Source organism: Anser cygnoides, chromosome 1 (assembly GCF_040182565.1).
Source record: "Anser cygnoides isolate HZ-2024a breed goose chromosome 1, Taihu_goose_T2T_genome, whole genome shotgun sequence".
In the NCBI taxonomy this organism is placed as follows: Eukaryota; Metazoa; Chordata; class Aves; order Anseriformes; family Anatidae; genus Anser; species Anser cygnoides.
Window position 1 is genome coordinate 69,394,075 of NC_089873.1, and position 16,580 is coordinate 69,410,654.

Below are 16,580 nucleotides of genomic sequence, written 5' to 3' on the forward strand. Positions count from 1 at the left end.
CTGGTTGGTGAGGAAAGGGATTGAACCCGGTCCACAGCTGATTGCAGCTGTCAGCCTACCAACCATGCACGTACTAATTACTCACTTGAAAATTTTTCATACGTTACTCCCAAGTTTCACCCCTTGTTGTTGGAGTTAGATCTCTGCCATACCCCAGCTACCTAGCTCACTTAGATCTATATTGCACGACATTCACTGCCCTGTTACAATCTGTCCTGTGAGTAAAGGAAGACACAAGTCCAGCTAAGGCAGGCTGGTGATCATGCCAAGCTGCCAGATAGCATACAAAGAGTTGCTGGGCAGGGCACCGTCTGTTGTCTTTGCTGAGGGTGCCATGAAACACTTGACTTGAAAGAAAGCCCTATAGAAATGCCATATTTGGACTGGGGTGGGAAATTCATTGCGTCTGCAGGAGAAAGGTAATTACCATGAAAACAATACATCCTTCACCCACAGATTTTATTGTTTTATGAACATATAAACACCTTAATTTTTGCCTGTTTTGAAGAATAATGCAGGATTAATATGGGCTGCAGCTTTCCATGAACCTGGTGGTTTCTCTCTCATCCTTTACACAAGCAAATCATCTGTCTTTTAGTTAGGATCAATATAAAATAAAGCCAATGCCCAGCAGAAGCAGGTTATGAATTTTGATCAAGATAGCATCCTTCTCTAACACAGCTTTAATTTACAAATGTTGTAGGTAATTACACTTACTAAAGTAAAATAAAAATTAAAATTTATGAAATTGTACTGTGCTCCTAGCAATGAAGAGATTAAAAATCAGTGCTAAATTTACTTTGACATGAATACTGATTCAATATTCCCAGTGGAATGGATTCTGAATTACACTGAATATTGTCAGCATTTCATTACACCAAGCACACTACAAGGGAGTGAGAGCAGATATTAGGAATGATTTCACAGACAGACTTTTATAAAGACTCTTAAAAAATAAAAAGAAGAAAGAAAATCTATCAAAAATATTTTATATCAATCCATATATTTTATTTTTCTTCGCTGGAGTTTTTACCTCATGAAAATATGATTAATTGAGCTTGTTTTGGCAAAGTTATGAAAGCAAGAAGTCTTTGGTATTGGTTATAACAGTTCACAACCCAGGTCCAGTTCTGGCAGGTTTGATAAGTGTTGCATGCACTTCAGCGTCCTTTTGTCTATTTAGAGCAGTAGATGAAACATCTCTGTGTCCTTCTGAAGCAAGATCCAAGCATTCCAAAATGCAAAATGTACAGTACGCCACTCCATGAAGAGTCCCATTCTTCATGAATGCTCCCTCAGGACAGTAGGCTATTTTGCTCATGTTATATAGCATTCTCATCTGCTGCAGTTGCTCATTCTTGATGTAAAGCAACTGCCATAAATTGTGTTCCTATTTCACTTGGGTTTAGGCTGGTTTGCTGGCCATAAGCACTTCTTGTTGGTTTACAGGGTGAGAGCAGGGAGAGAATCAGTGAATATATCTGTCTTCTTCAAGGATTGGTATTGGAACTGGTTCTGTTTAACATCTTTGTCAGTGACGTAGACAGTGCGATTAAGTGCACCCTCAGCAAGTTTTCTGATGCCACCAAGCTGTGTAGAGTGGTTGACAAGCTGGAGGGAAGAGATGCCATCCAAACGGACCTTGACAGGCTTGATAGGTGGGCCTGTGTGAAACGCATGAAGTTCAACAAGGCCAAGTGCAAGGTTCAGCATCTGGGCCAGAGTAATCGCAAGGACAAATACAGGCTGGGCAGAGAGCAACCTGAGAAGGACCTGGGGGTGTTCGTTGATGAGAAGCTCAACATGATCCGGCACTGTGTGCTTACAGCCCAGAAAGCCAACTGTATCCTGGGCTGCATCAAAAGCAATGTGGCCAGCAGGGCAAGGGAGGGGATTCTCCCCCTCTGCTCTGCTCTCATGAGACCTCACCTGGAGCCCCGTGTTCAGCTCTGGGGCTCCCAGCACCAGAAGGACAGGGACCTATTAGAATGAGTCCAGAGGAGGGCCATGAAGATGATCAAAGGGCTGGGCACATCTCCTTATGAAGACAGGCTTAGGGAGTTGAGGTTCTTCATCTAGGAGAAGAAAAGGCTCCAGGGAGACCTTACAACAATCATCTGATACCTGAAGTGGGCCTACAAGAAAGATGGAGAGGGACTCTTTGTAAGGGAGCATAGTGATAGGACAAGCAGTAATGGTTTTAAATTAACAAAGGGTAGATTTAAATTAGATATTAGGAAGACATTCTTCACTCAGAGGGTGGTGAGGCACTGGAGCAGGCTGCCCAGAGAAGCTGTGGATGCCCTATTCCTGGAGGTGTTCAAGACCAGGTTGGATGGGGCTTTGAGAAACCTGATCTGGTGGGAGGTGTCACTGCCCATGGCAGGGGGACTGGAATTAGACCATCTTTAAGGTCCCTTCCAATCCTAACCATTCTGTGATTCTGTGATCTACAGTCAGGTACACTGGAGGCTCAAAAACCCAAGCTGTAGCTAGAGCAAGCAACCGGTTGTCTTGGAGTGTTCAGCTCTGGTCCTGGGAAATCGAACAGATTCCAGTACCTTTTGGTTGGTCAGAACAGGCTAACACCAAGAAGGTATAAGACATATCCAAGGGTACAGAAGACAGAATAATATTAACTCCCTGATGGTAGTGCTATGACATTTTAATTAGTGTTTGCATATTGCTTTGCAGTCTACATGTGAAATTCGGTGTAATAAATTATAGTTTCCCTATTGATTTCATCAGTTTTCTGTATAGCATCTTCCCCACTGTTTATATTTCTCTTGCATTGTGCAAATCATAACTCAGAGCTTATTTTAAAATGCTGCTAAAGAAAACACTGCACAAAATACAGAATTTAGAGCAGGTAGTTCTCCAACAGGCTAGAAAAACCATTTAGATAATAAAAGAACTACATAATTGATCGCTCTGAAGATCATTCCACCTTCAATAGAAATTAATTTGAAAACTGATTTCTTTAATTTTGTCATTTAAAAAGAAGAATAGACCCATATTTTTCCAGTGTTCATGCTTCTTAATGGAAAAGATTATAAACTGGCACAATGTTTGAGTTTCTCTGTAGTGGAAAATGGCAGCTGACATTCACTCCCAAGTGCCGGGGCATGCAGACACAAGTCATTTATAAAAATGTTACAAATGCCATTCTGTCTGTTGGCACTCCAACTCCAGGGTCCTCATTTGATATTTGACAGGTTTTGCATTGACACCAGTGAGTGAAGTATCGGCCCCTGGGAGGGAAATCTTGCTTCATGGAAGTCAGTGAAGCTTTATCCTATATCTACAACAGACCGGCATTTGGTGCTTGCATATAATGAAGTGCAAGTAGAGCATGACAGTTCCTAAAAATGCAGGGTCTGAGCTCAAGTCCATCTGCCCAAGCTGGGTAGACTGAAAGTAATTATTGTATGTGTATTTTATTATTATTTGAAGCTAAAATCACCTAGACTTCAAAAACACTATGATTTAGAACTGAATGTGGAAGAACCTAAATATAATATCTGAGTCTAGCTAACAGAAACTGTCTTTTATTATGAAATATAAGGAATAGAAGTTTCTTCCACATTTACCAGATTTCTTGTATTGTTTTTCCCCCCTTTTTCTTCATTTTAGGGCTGGTTTTGTTTTTGCTTTTGTGTTTTGATTAGTGCTCAATTTATTCCCATAGCAGGAGCAAATACTTTGGTAATACCCATGATCATAGTGTCTGTTTCAGACTCCGTTTTACATAGTCAATTAGAATTGCATTTTCCCCTCCTACACTTTTCTTTATTTTCAGTTTGGTTAGAAATTTATTTACATTTGCGTGTGTTTTTTTTTTTTTTTTTTTTTTTTTCTAAATGAAAATGCCAACAACTGTAGAAGAAGTCCTCCACTGGACATAAGCACTCACACTATAAAACCCAATGCAGAAAAAAGCAGTGGCCGTAGTGGTAGGAGAGAAAGGCACAATGTTTCACTGAATTCTAATGACATAATTTAGCTTCTGAGGTCTGCTGCCCTTGCTAAACTGCTCAAGATGACCCACTCCAATTCACAAAATTAACAGAGCCCCTCAAGAGAATTGTGTCCTTGCATTAAAGCACAAGCCCCTTGTGTTACACTGAGTTGAAAGCCCTAGGATTCTATGTTTTCTGCTGCAACTTAAAGGAAGAGGCCCCCACAGGGTTTTTTAAAAATGATAACAGCTTTGCAGGGCAGTGGGAGGGGGCAATGGGGATTGTGAGCTTTTCGTTACCCTTGGGGGGAAAAAAAAAAATCAGCATTTTCTGCTTCATGGAGTTTTCCTCACTTTCCTTATCCCTCACTGTCCTTCTTTGCATACAACAAATGAAATAAGGTATAGTCTAGCTAAGTGATTTGTCACAGCTCATAAAGGAGAATAACAAATGAAGGACTGCATCTCAGTCTTCTAAGTCCTAGCTTAGTAATTTCTTCATAACATTTCAATTCTTCAAGAGTCTGTTTCAGGCTCTTCTCTAATTAGGGTATGATTAAAAATATATTTTTGTAGTCTCCAAAGGGAAGAAACTGGAGATGGCTTCATCTTCTAAAATTCCAGTCCAAACATCAGCAACTCAGAAGTGTTGATATTCAGACTGCCTGGAAAAAATATATTATGGCAATTGTATGTACCCACTGTTATTTTTAATTAATTTTAATTCCTTTCCTTAGGATAAATGGCAATTACGCTAGCTCTCTGGCTCTCTGTAGTACATTACAGCACTGTAATTCTTTCTGCTTAGCAGTTATTTTAGCCTCTGTTCATTCAAGAGGTTACACGTTTGGTTTCTTCAGAAAAATATAGCCAACATGGCTTATTCTTTATAACTTCCCTCTTGCTGCTTCCTCTGCTGACTAACAGAGTAAAGGCTGAGGAGAGAGGGGTTGATTTTTTGCCCTTATGACCCTGGCTGTAACAGTTCTGGTGCACATGTGCAAAAGGGAAATGGAGAGAGCAAAAGAGTGCACAGGTGTCTACTGGGACTGAAAGGGAGTTATGAAAATCCTGTCCGCTATTGAAGGTGAATAGTTCCAATGCTCTCTAAAACACTGCTTATTTCTACTGCGTAACCCCAGTGTGTGATGGCAGTTCTTTCATTCTCATAATCCTTTCTCATTCCCTCCACTTTTAATAGGATATGTTTGTATATACTCTCATTAAAGAATTAATTACTATTGTATTGCTTTGTCTTGTGTCATTATCTCGCCCTATGTTAGGATGATGTTTTACTGGCAGATCCCAAGACATGTACAGGGGAGCAGCACCTTTCTGTTTGAGGTCTCAAGTCCAGCTATATTTTTAATGGGGAGGAAGGCAGAACAAAACATAGCTCCTGCAAGATAACTGTTTTGTTGTAAGGTTAGCAGGATTAAGTTCTTATTTTTTCGAGTAGAGTAAAAATACTGAATGCAACACAGCCTTGGTCTAATTAAATGAAACCCTGTTTCTGCAAGTAAAACCAGGCTAGTTCATACAGGCAGTGTCTGGGCTGCCTTTGATGATCACAGTGTGGTGAGAGCCCTGGGCCTCAGACCAAGTGGTGCAACAGGCTCATGTCCCCCGTGCTCAGGGTTAGCACTGCAGAATAAGATGGTCAGAGAGATACCAATGAGAGGTTATTGTGTTCACTGTTACCTGGTATATCACAGTAAAAAACGTTTTTATTGTCTGCATTGTCTCAGTGGGACAGGTAAGCCACATGTCCCAGTTCAAGGACACACCTTTTTGGCAGTGAAGACAGCTGGCTCAGTGCTTCCAACGGAAAGAAGGAACAGGATATGCTTAGTCATTTATTCCATATTACAAGCCTGATTCTTGGAAACTGATTTTTTAATTATTTTTTTTTCAGTGGGAATGAAGTCAGACTCTGTAAATGCATTTTAGCAGAAAATCTGTGAAAGGAGAGGGTTGTATTAAAACCAGCCTGGAGCAGGAGAAATACAGGATGAGGAAGAGAGAGTTTAAATCTGTTAGATATATATGATGTTATTGTAAATCTACTATTGTTTTGGAACTGGTCTGGAAACCTCTGTGTGTTTATCTTTTTAGTTTGGTTTCATTTGTGGTTTTTTTTTTTGTGGTAGGAACTGAAAAAAAAAAGGAAAAATTACAAAAATACTAACTAGTGTAATAAAAAAAATATAGAATTATTTTTAGCTCGATCACAAATTTTCCACTGAAATTCAGATTGATGGCAGTTAGAAAACAAAAATCTCGCTGTCAATGTATAAACAAGCAAGAAGATGAGTACTACATCAGACCACTTTCTTGATCACACTCTTTAATTGTGTTTTCTAATTTTATCACTGATTTAAGCAGGCAATAATTTTGTTGGATATATTAATTCATATATTCTGCAGTATTTTAGACATCTACTTCCACTAATTTCTTCATTAAAAAATCAAACTGACCTTTTTTAGGTCCTCAGTCAACTGATCGTAAGCCTGGAGTACAATTAGTCATATCTTATGAGGGCACCCGTCTGACAGTAATGCTGAAACACATGAGGAATATTGTAAGTATTTTCATCATAATCTGTAAAATATAAGTCTTTGAATTTGCAGAGTACTTTGAAAACATTAATCCTAAATCACCATTTCTGATATAAGTAATTTTAACTCAGAATTATGATGATGCTTTTTTCAACATTTAATACTTGTTTTCTTCCTTTGATCTCATTCAGTATGGGACTTATTTAGAAACCTAATGTCTGGCAATGATCTTTTCCAGGCCATATAGAAAAACAATTTTGATGCCTGTTTTGGCCCTTTCAGCTGACACATTTTGATGCCATCTAGATATATGGCCTCATGCAGCATCATAACTCTTTGAGGGATGTCAGCCTGGTTCCACTGATTATCCACACCCTTCTTTCAACCCAACATGACTGGTCCACAAGCAGGGAAGAGGTCAGCAGAGGGAGTAGTGGAGTGTTTAAAGAAGCAATGTCTCTTGGTGTGATGATGCTCATCTTTGTAACAAGCTCTCTGTCATGAGGCTAAGTGATAAATACTGCACATTTCTGGAGCCACACTATGCAAGGAGAGAGCTGGCAGAGCTCTCTCAGCACAAGACAGATTAAATTGTTGATAGTAACATGAGAGATCTAGATGGGTACCTCAGTTGAGGCAGTGTGTCTGCTCATTTGTGTGTCATCATGAGTTCAGCCACCTGGATGTCCTCTTGAATTTCCTGTTGCTCAGGTCTTGAGTAATAGCTGTGGCAAAGAGATCCTTTGCTATCTTTGTTTATCTGGAAGATTTGTGTTTCTGTATGCAGGTTCTTGTTGCATACATTGAAGCTGCCTCCATCTCAGACTGGATCACAATAGGTTTCCCTACGTCAGGCCAAACTGAGGAACGTATGTGAGTGCCATCCAGTAATAAAATGGGGCTGAACATTTAATTATTTGTACAAGTCACATGAGGATTATGTAGCTCCAGCTGTTCATTGGCCACTCCAGCTTCTGATATTCATTTCAAGTATATTCATTTTACTCTATAAAATCCTGTAATTTTTCTGTCCTGAGAGACTTGCCTTTTGTTTCCTATGTGCCATCCTGACAGGTGAGATCAGCCTCTGCTGGCCCAGTTTATATGAACTTTACCTTCAGGATATAGTATGACACCCTCTTTATTTTTCCTATTGTACTTTCTAAAGCTAAATGACTTTGATAAACTTCTAGGTTGTGGGAGGGGAATATGTAAATGTTTGCTGTGCTCATTTGTTACTGTGAGTTCAGGTGGGTAATGTGGAGGTGTACACAAATAGAGCTACAGATGTTGGAAACAGTCGTTCTCCTTGTTTTTGTCATTTTAAATGTATAGGTTCATAACTGTGTTCTTCAACTTAGCAAGTACATGTCATTTAATTAAATGAAAATAAATTACAGCATAGATGGTTGTGTATAGAAAAATTGAAATGCAGGGTTCAGTTCACTTTATGGGGAGGGATAACACAAATTTAAGTTAGCGTCTAGCTCAGGAAGGTTAGTGACTTAAATGAAATCCTTTTCAGTGAGTTTGCAGAGAAGTGGTAGGAGTCCAATTCAGTAAAACTAGCAATGATTCATGGCTTGAAAATAAGGTGACTGTTTTAGCAGCCTAACTTAGGCAATCATGTTTTTAAATCCTGGGCTTCTGATTCCTTCCTGCAAGCAGCCATCCTTCATTTGATCTGATCTGAAATATGAAATTTTTGTGCTTTGGGGTACTGTGATACTGGACTGCCTTCAGACTACCAACCTATAAAAGAAATGTTCTTTATCCCATTAGTAGTCTTCTCAGCTTTCTAGTTGTATAGATCAATCTCTCTGACGTGCTCTTTTTTTTTTTTTCTTTTTTTTTTTAAGTCTGAACAGGGATTTAAAAAGTATGCCAAGATCATATCTTATTCAAGACATGTTAAAGCTATTTCAGGTATATTCAGTCTCTTGCAGAGTCTCACTAATTATATTTTAGTGGTTCATCTGTGCAGAGATTACTTTGCCATCTTGTTTTATTTCATAATTTATAGTAAATAATTCTTGTGCCGCTCTTCCCCATTTAATTTATCTATTTATAGAGATCTTATGATGTATTCAAATGTGAAAATAATTGTAGTGGGTCAAATTAATCCCAAATGTAGCCTCATAAATAACTGACAGGAGTTGTGATACAGAATTTTGATCCATGTAAAAAGAATTTATTATTTGTGGGGATTTGTTCTCAGCATTTTAATAGATCTCGATCCTGTTGTGCAAACCTTATATTTTTATATGATGTACAAGTTAATCCGTAAGGAGTTGGTGTTGTTTATAGCTATTCTCAAGTATCACACAGGTTCTTTAAGGAAGGAAGTCAAAAGAATTCAATGCTAGCTTTGCAGGATTTTTCATGTGGGTTGTCATAGTAGAAAATGCTATAGCACTTGAAAGAGCATGGGTCTGGTGCAGACATACCAGATGACTGTCTAATGTTGGTGTATACATCGATTCCACAGAGCAGGCACATTTTGGTCTGATGCATCCACATGTGCCAGATTTTCTGCATATATACAAATCAGTCATTCCTAGATCTGCTTCCAAATATCCTCTCTCTAACAACACCAACATTTCAGTTACATGTTATGAAAGCCAGCCCTTCCTGAAGAAAACTCTATTAGAAATACCTCAAAAAGCAATAGAGTAGAACAGCCGTATAGATTTTGAGACTGGAAAGGACCATTAATCTAACCGAACCTTCTGTAAAGCACAAACTATATTTTTCCACTGAAAAAATGCTCGCAACTTGACAAGCAATGTACATGGTAAAACATTCAGAAGGGAGACATATAAGACTGGTTGCAAATGTTTGCCTGTGTATGCACAATGAAGTTGAGTTCTGTTAAATAGATATAAGGTTTATAGATATTATCAGTGTTTCAGTCTCATGATTTCCCTTAGAAATTCATACTTTTAATTGAATCCTGAGATTCTGTAAGTCAGGTGACTCACATCAGACTGACAGCTTCTACTTATAATTTGAAGGCATCAACATCACTGCTGAGGAAAAAAATAAAAATAAATCCAATTTTCAAAGACAGAAAAGATGCAACAGTAATAAAATGCAATTTTCCATACATGTATTGCATAACTTCAAGTCAGCCTCTTGGACCATTACTTGCACCCCTCAAATGCAGACAGTGCCTGTGCACTTTATGCACAGGAGGTAGAGGCAATTCTGTCTTACAAAAATGAAGCTGGGATAGAAGGAAACGTCGGTGTAGCAATGAACTGGAGGGGTTATGTGGAGAGACTGAGTTTTCCTCTGAGTCATGGGGGATGTGGCAGCAGGAGATGAATCAAGGCAAGCTTCTTACAGAAACTCAATATTGCCATACTTCACAAAATGCATTAAGCGGTCTTGGGAGGAAGATGCAGGACCCAGGGTGAGGATTTAGCACGTGAAAGGGCTTGTCAAGGAGGATCAAGAACAACCCAGCCTTGGCAGGACAATACCCAGAAGAATGGCAACGGTCAGGAACTGTTAGCACTGGGAGTGCTAGGAAGAATGCCTGAGAGGCGGCCTGAAAGATCTCCTAGATCTGTGCAGAAAGGCTCCTAGATCTGTGCAGAAGCTGCAGAGGTGGATTTATGAACACTGGAGACACACAGGTTTTTGAACAGTTCAAGTTCACTTCCATGTATTAACCAACACAGAAAATGCAGAATATCAAGATCATAACAAATCTTACACAGAGCAGACTATGAGCTAGCTTAGTACTGCATAGCCAGAAACAACCAGGCTAACCACTGCTGGGCTTGCTCATCTATTCAACAAGACACCAGAGGCAAAAGAAATAGCCATTTCTAAAGTTCAAAAAAAAAGTCGGTTAGTATATTTCTTTTTGTGCTCCACAGACAACCAGAAGGGAACAGTGGTTGAGTGTTGGCTCAGAAGAAGTGTGTGTTTTCTTCTGACTTCATTGCCATGACTTCAGGCATGCCCTGTTTTTCCAGATAAGCAGCTAAACTTTCAATCCTTGCTGCTAAACATTTTTGCCCGTTACTACTTGTGGACAGAGTAACTCCTCAGGGGTAGCGGGGAGGAGAAACAAAGCCAACTTATCCTGATCCTCATGCTAATAAATGTAAAATGTTACTGGAATTCAGGAAAGCGTGTGTAGGTGATGCATTCAGAACCAATTTTACAGGGGGGAAATTTGCTGAAATTAAAATAAATTCCTATAGTACTTTCCAAAACTACTTCCAGCTTTCCTGTTTTAAAAGCTCTGAAGCTGTCATGAACCACTCCTGGTGATTAATGATTCTGGGGTAGCTGATATGTGGGTGATGAATTAGTAATCAGCTTTAAGCTTACACAGACATCCAGCCTCTTTCCATTTTGTGTCCTATGCTATCCGAGTACAAATTGCTTCCAAAAACATTTGTGAAACTTGATAGTTGAAGTGCTTTGGGAAGAAAGGTGAGAGCCAAGTCTTCCGTAAAACAAGAGAATGAAATCTAATTCTAAGTCTGCAGGTGCAGGGCTATAGGGAAGTTCCCAACTACAGCACAGGTAGATGCTTCACTGCCTTTGCTGGACTTTGGCTCTAGCTTGAGCTGGGGAAGGGGTGGGGATTTTTGGTCCATCAAATTTGGTTCCCATTGTTCCTCTCATGGGCCTACTAACTTTTACACATTGTGAACAGCATTATATAGATTTAAATGGAAAATATATTACCTACCAGCAACACAATGTCTGCCAATTAATTAAAAAGCAACATTTCCTTTCAGAATATTATGAATGTATCCTGCTTTCTTTACTGAGGCCCATGGATTAGCCAACAGGGATAGAGAAGTTCCATAGGTAAGCAAAGTCTGGCCAGTCATCCACGGATGTAAAACAGGTGGAAAAAATCCCTCTGAGCTGAACAAAAGCTATTCAGAAAGTATTGGTAACAGAATGAAATCAGCAGTTTTGCTGATGTAGGAGGGTAAGGCATTCGGATGGAATTCTCCCTAGACTTTCACAGAAAAACGGAATTAAAAGCCATGAAAAAAAGGCTCTTGTACTAACTTTAGCTTGTAAAGAAATTGGATTTAATTTCATATTCATAGAAAATGCTTTTACTTTAAAAATGAATGCAAATTAGCTTAGATAGACATGTTCTCTTTTGGACTGAAAATTAGCTGAAAACCTATAAACAAAGGCTACTATTACTCAACACTAGTTTAACTGGAAAGAGATAAGTTTTGTTTCTGTGACACAAGGATTACTTTTGGATTTCATCTTATTTGTTATTAAAGGCATTTGACAAATAAGTTGTATGGAAAGTTGTATTATTATTCCTTGTTAAACCCTTTCATCTGTCACAGTCACAGTACTACCTCAGCTCTAAATTCTAACTGCTAATTTTTAAATAAGTAATTCCCTACATACCTGATCTGTGTTGAATAAAATAAGATCAGTGAGTTCTATTTAACAGTATGAGTGATGTGGGAGATGAAGGTGAACATAAATTAAATTTGCCATTTGTTGCAAATGAGGAAAACTTTAAAAATAATAGTGGAAACAGAGCATGATCAAGAGAATAAAAGTAATTTACAGAACACTACAACTAGCTTGGACAAATGAAAACTATTCCCTCAGGGAGTTACAGTTCTATTTCCCATAGTAACGTGAAAATAAAACAAGCAAATGGTGAGACATGAGGTTGCCATGAGAGATGCCAATGAGAAAGGCCAGACCCTTGTTTCGTGGTGCAGAAAGTAAGTTCATCTTTATAAGGCTTTGATGCTAGAATATAGCTCTCTGGAAGCTTCTTAAGAACTAGAATACAAGTTCAAAGAAGAGTTCTCAGTAGGGTTGTTTGGGAATGATTGATTGTCCAGGAGTGATTTATTGTTACTTAAACTTAACTTTGTTGAGAACTGACTAATAAGGACACAAGTCAATTGTCAAATATTTAAGGGAGAACACAGCAACATTCAAGAAGAATTATTTAGGATGTTGATCATGAGTGTACCTAGAAGTAATGAATGATAATTAAGAAGGAGAAATTTCATGCATCATATAACAAAATGCTTTCTTACAAAAGAAAGGGACAAGCTGTAGAATAATCTCCTGAAGAAAAGAGGAGGAAGCTCTGTACAGTTGCAGAAATTAGAAGTAGTCTAGATCAGGCACATACAGACTTTCTTTAACAAATTAAGAAACTGCAGGGTGAAGTCACAGATAATGTAGTCACAATTTCTTTATGCCTTTTACATTCACTTGTGATCTGTGACTAGACAAAGAGGGAAAAGAATATGTGACAAAAAGAAACAAAACAACAGCACTTGCATGTGTTTCCTTTCTCAAAGGGAAATTTATTTTATGCACTCTAACAGGCAGAAGTGGTACTAATCCTGAGTAATTTCAAAAGAAAAGTGAAAAGGGGAATGTTGTCTTAAGTATTTGTTCAAGAGATAAGACATTCTGGGATCTATGTTTCTAAATGTCCAAAGTAGATCACTGTATCTCAGACAGTCTCATAGACCCTGCAACTAAATATAAATTTGAAAATTAAATGTTCTGAACACAACAATAATATAGAGTGCAAAGAGGAAAATACAAAGAAGGAATGCAGTTTAGCTTCTTTACAGACTAGGTGGTAATTCTGGAACAAAAGCTTCAGAGATCTATTCATGAAATCTATTCTCTGCATTCTACATCCTGCGCCAACGTTGCTCATCCATTGAATAAACCATTTTAAGGCATGACTGAATCTTGATTTTTTTATCTGTGGAAAAAAACACATGACTGAAGAAAAGAAAAACACACGGCTTAAATGACTTGAGGATTGCAGTGCAGAATGGGATTCAGGAATCTAGAGTATATCTTGTCACTTCTTTCTTTCAGGAAAAAAATAAATAAAAATGTATGTTATTCTTGCTCAACTCTTACTGTGAGCAGTACATTTAATATACATTTGCACTTCTGGTTATGCAGAAGTTATATATACATTCTTTTATATTATTTTTGCAATCTTGACAAGTTTTTGATACCCACATTGGGTTATGTGAGCACCCAGTAATCTAGTGCTAAGCATTGGAGTTACAAGGAGTATTAGAGGGGTGTCAGAGCCTCAGGAGCTAGATGTAAGGTTGGAGTGGGCTGGGTTGGGACACAAGTCATTCTAAGTCATCTTTTTCTTTTTTGTTCATTCAGAAACAATAGGATATTCAAATAAATTTGTATTATGACTCGCTGGAACTAATTTGTAGCCCTCCTCCTCTGCTACTGTCTATGGTCACTAAAAGACATGAGCCTATATTACCTGAAAGTTATAGTCACATGGTTATACAGACTCTTCCCCATTTAATTCGGGACTGTGACTATCTTAATATACATCTCTTTTTGGATCATCAGTATTAGAAGTCGCTCTTTTCAAACTGAGTACTAGCTACATCTCAGTTCCTTTCTTCATCTTTCTGAAGGTGTTCAGTTCTGGTTTCAGAGCTTTATAGAAATAAAGGCTTAGAAACCTTGGATAACCTTGTGACCTTCTGCATAACACAGGAAAGTTTTCATTTTATTTACTTCATTCTAAGTGGAGTTAGGTGGTTTTTCCTCTCAAACTACTGAAGCAGATCAGAAGTTCTGATGTGTTCTTAGGTCACCCTGAATCTTGTGGGACACAGGCTGTTTTCCAGAAACTCTTCCTCCTTACAAGAAAAAAAAAAGAAAAAAAACCACCTCTTTTGTTAAATGTTTAACAAATATTTGTTAATTTAATAATAATAATAATAATAATAATAATAATAATAATAATAATAACAATGCCTGTGTGCCTTGGCCTATTTAGACTGGATTCACTTTGAAATTAAAACACATACATATATGATGTGACAGAGTTTATTTGTCTGATCATGGTTATTTTGAGTACCATGAAGCATCTTCATTCTTCTCCAATGCTGCTTGAAAGGTGCCAGTTTTCCTTGAAGCCTATGTTATATATCCTACTCCATATATAACTTCTGGCACCTGAGGTTATGTGAGGCACCAGTATTTTAGAAACTGGAGACTAACCTAAACAATTAAGCTTGCATCTTGATCAGAGGAGATTTAAGGCCCAATTTATTTTCCTGAACATACAGGAGACGAACTAACATGTCTCATTTGGCCTCCAGCTGCTGCTGCAGAAGAGGGCTTCACATAAGGCCTGTGTCTTGCCTGACCGTTTATGCAGATATCTGAAGCATCTCCTTTATCTCAAATGGTGCCAGACACCAATGCATGGGCAATTTAACCAAGTCCACCTGGAGTTGTCTATAATACATTAGGATGAATCTGTTTCTCACCTGCCTCCTTAACAGCATTACAGAAACCTGCTTAGACTTTTCTGGGTACTTACATATGTAGCTCACTTATACCCTTGGATATGTCAACAACTCAACATCTTTGCCCAGTACTGGTGTCTGAATTTCTGGCCCATAGCTGTGAAGATTCCTTCTGCCTCAGTGACTGAGGGTTATTTTTTCTTATTTGACAGCCATGAGACCTTGGAGAGTGTTGGCTGGATAGCTGGTTCATTCTTCAGAGATTTTGTGACCCAGGACAGCTCTAGTCCATATTTTTGCCAGAGTAGCTGTAGCTCTCCCTGCTAGAAATACAGCATATCATCTTTTATTAAGAGCTACACTGCGCAAGTCCATTTCCATGCTACTCTACTAAAATCAAAGCTGAAACAGAAAACCTGCACTTTTTTTTTTTTTTCCCAAAATGCCTTATTTCACTTGAGGGAGAGAGGGCTGGAACAAACTACAGTTAACAAAACCGTTGTGTGTTTTTATTTCTTTCTTTTTTTCTTTCTTTTTCTTGAATTAACAGCACTTACATTAGGCATAGTTTGCCCATTTGGTGCACTGGCAGGCTGCACACAGAATGGGTAGGTTGATGAGGATGTTGAAGGCATTGGACTACATGATATGCATAAGCTATTTTTGGAGATTCAAATCAGAGACACAGATACAGCACCTTTCCATTTTTATCATAATAAATGACAAAGCCCATCTGGAGGCTTGCTTCACTGACACCACTGACGCTACCATGTTTCAGAAAAGTAGAAAAAGACTGTTTAAAAAATGCCTTCGAGAATTTCCCTGAAACATCATATATATTCTTCTGAAACAACATATCTTTTTTACTCACCTGCATTAAATTGAGATCAATTTCATTTCTTTTTTATTGTTGTTGTTGCTTTGCCAGCAACCTCCATGCCAATGTCCTCTCTTACAGAATATCTCTGTTCATGTACATACCTGGATGTCTGCAGGAGATAAAAATTAAGTTAGGAATAAGAATGAAGTTGCTGACAGAGAAGAGGGCAAGAAATTCAGCACCAGAAAATATAATAAAACTTATTCTGCAGAGCAGCAGTTAAATGTTTTCAAATTTGGGGTGAAAAAAAAAAAAAAAAAAAAAAGATGATTGTGAAAAAATACCTTATTGTGAAATTACTTTTGTCTGCTTTTCTATTTGTTTTGCCAATAGCAGAGCATGCAGAGTGCACCATAGCAATATACTGGATTATCTTCTTTCGTATTTGTTTGTTAGTTATTGCAAATATAATTATCTTATGATTTTTTTTTAATTATTTGAAAATATTTTGTGGCAGGAAAATGAATAGTGTAGTAGCAGAGTAGACTACAGGTATTCAGTGCTTCAGGATTTGTAAATCTCAAGGGAAAAAGATGGAAGAGTCCCATATTAAGATTTATGAAGTAAAAACACAACCTCTCATTCACAAGGTTTGTCCTTGAGGTTTACATCACATTATTCCAGTTTTGAAGGAGTCTTTTGCTTGGTAATATCATTATTTTAGTGTTGATTATCTTCTCAGATCTTTAAATACAGAATTATCCAAGCCAATGTTAACTTTTTATAAGGCAGAAGCTGTAGTTATTAAAGCTGCAGCTTACAAAGATTTTGCTTTTCCTTGCTAAGTTACATAAGTTACATACACTGTGTCACTCAGAGAAAGTGAAAGACAGTGCAGCAACACTGATGGCTCTTCCACATTTATGGCTCATTTTAATTTAGTCAGGAGGCAA

The 16,580-nt window shown here is 38.0% G+C and overlaps 1 protein-coding gene across 6 annotated transcripts in view; it reads left to right on the forward strand.

Moving 5' to 3' along the window:
* The window catches only part of PIK3C2G (phosphatidylinositol-4-phosphate 3-kinase catalytic subunit type 2 gamma), a 213,065-nt gene that overhangs the window by 182,005 nt on the left and 14,480 nt on the right, over positions 1–16,580 (forward strand). For 4 of the 6 annotated variants that reach the window (XM_013172899.3, XM_066999226.1, XM_013172900.3 and 1 more), the window contains one exon: positions 6,445–6,539. The exons of 1 other annotated variant lie outside the window; for it this stretch is intronic. In XM_013172899.3, the coding sequence (XP_013028353.2) occupies positions 6,445–6,539 (95 nt within the window). Of the gene's footprint in view, positions 1–6,444; positions 6,540–16,580 lie in introns of those variants that run through there. One more of the 6 variants, XM_066999235.1, reaches the window with a different exon arrangement.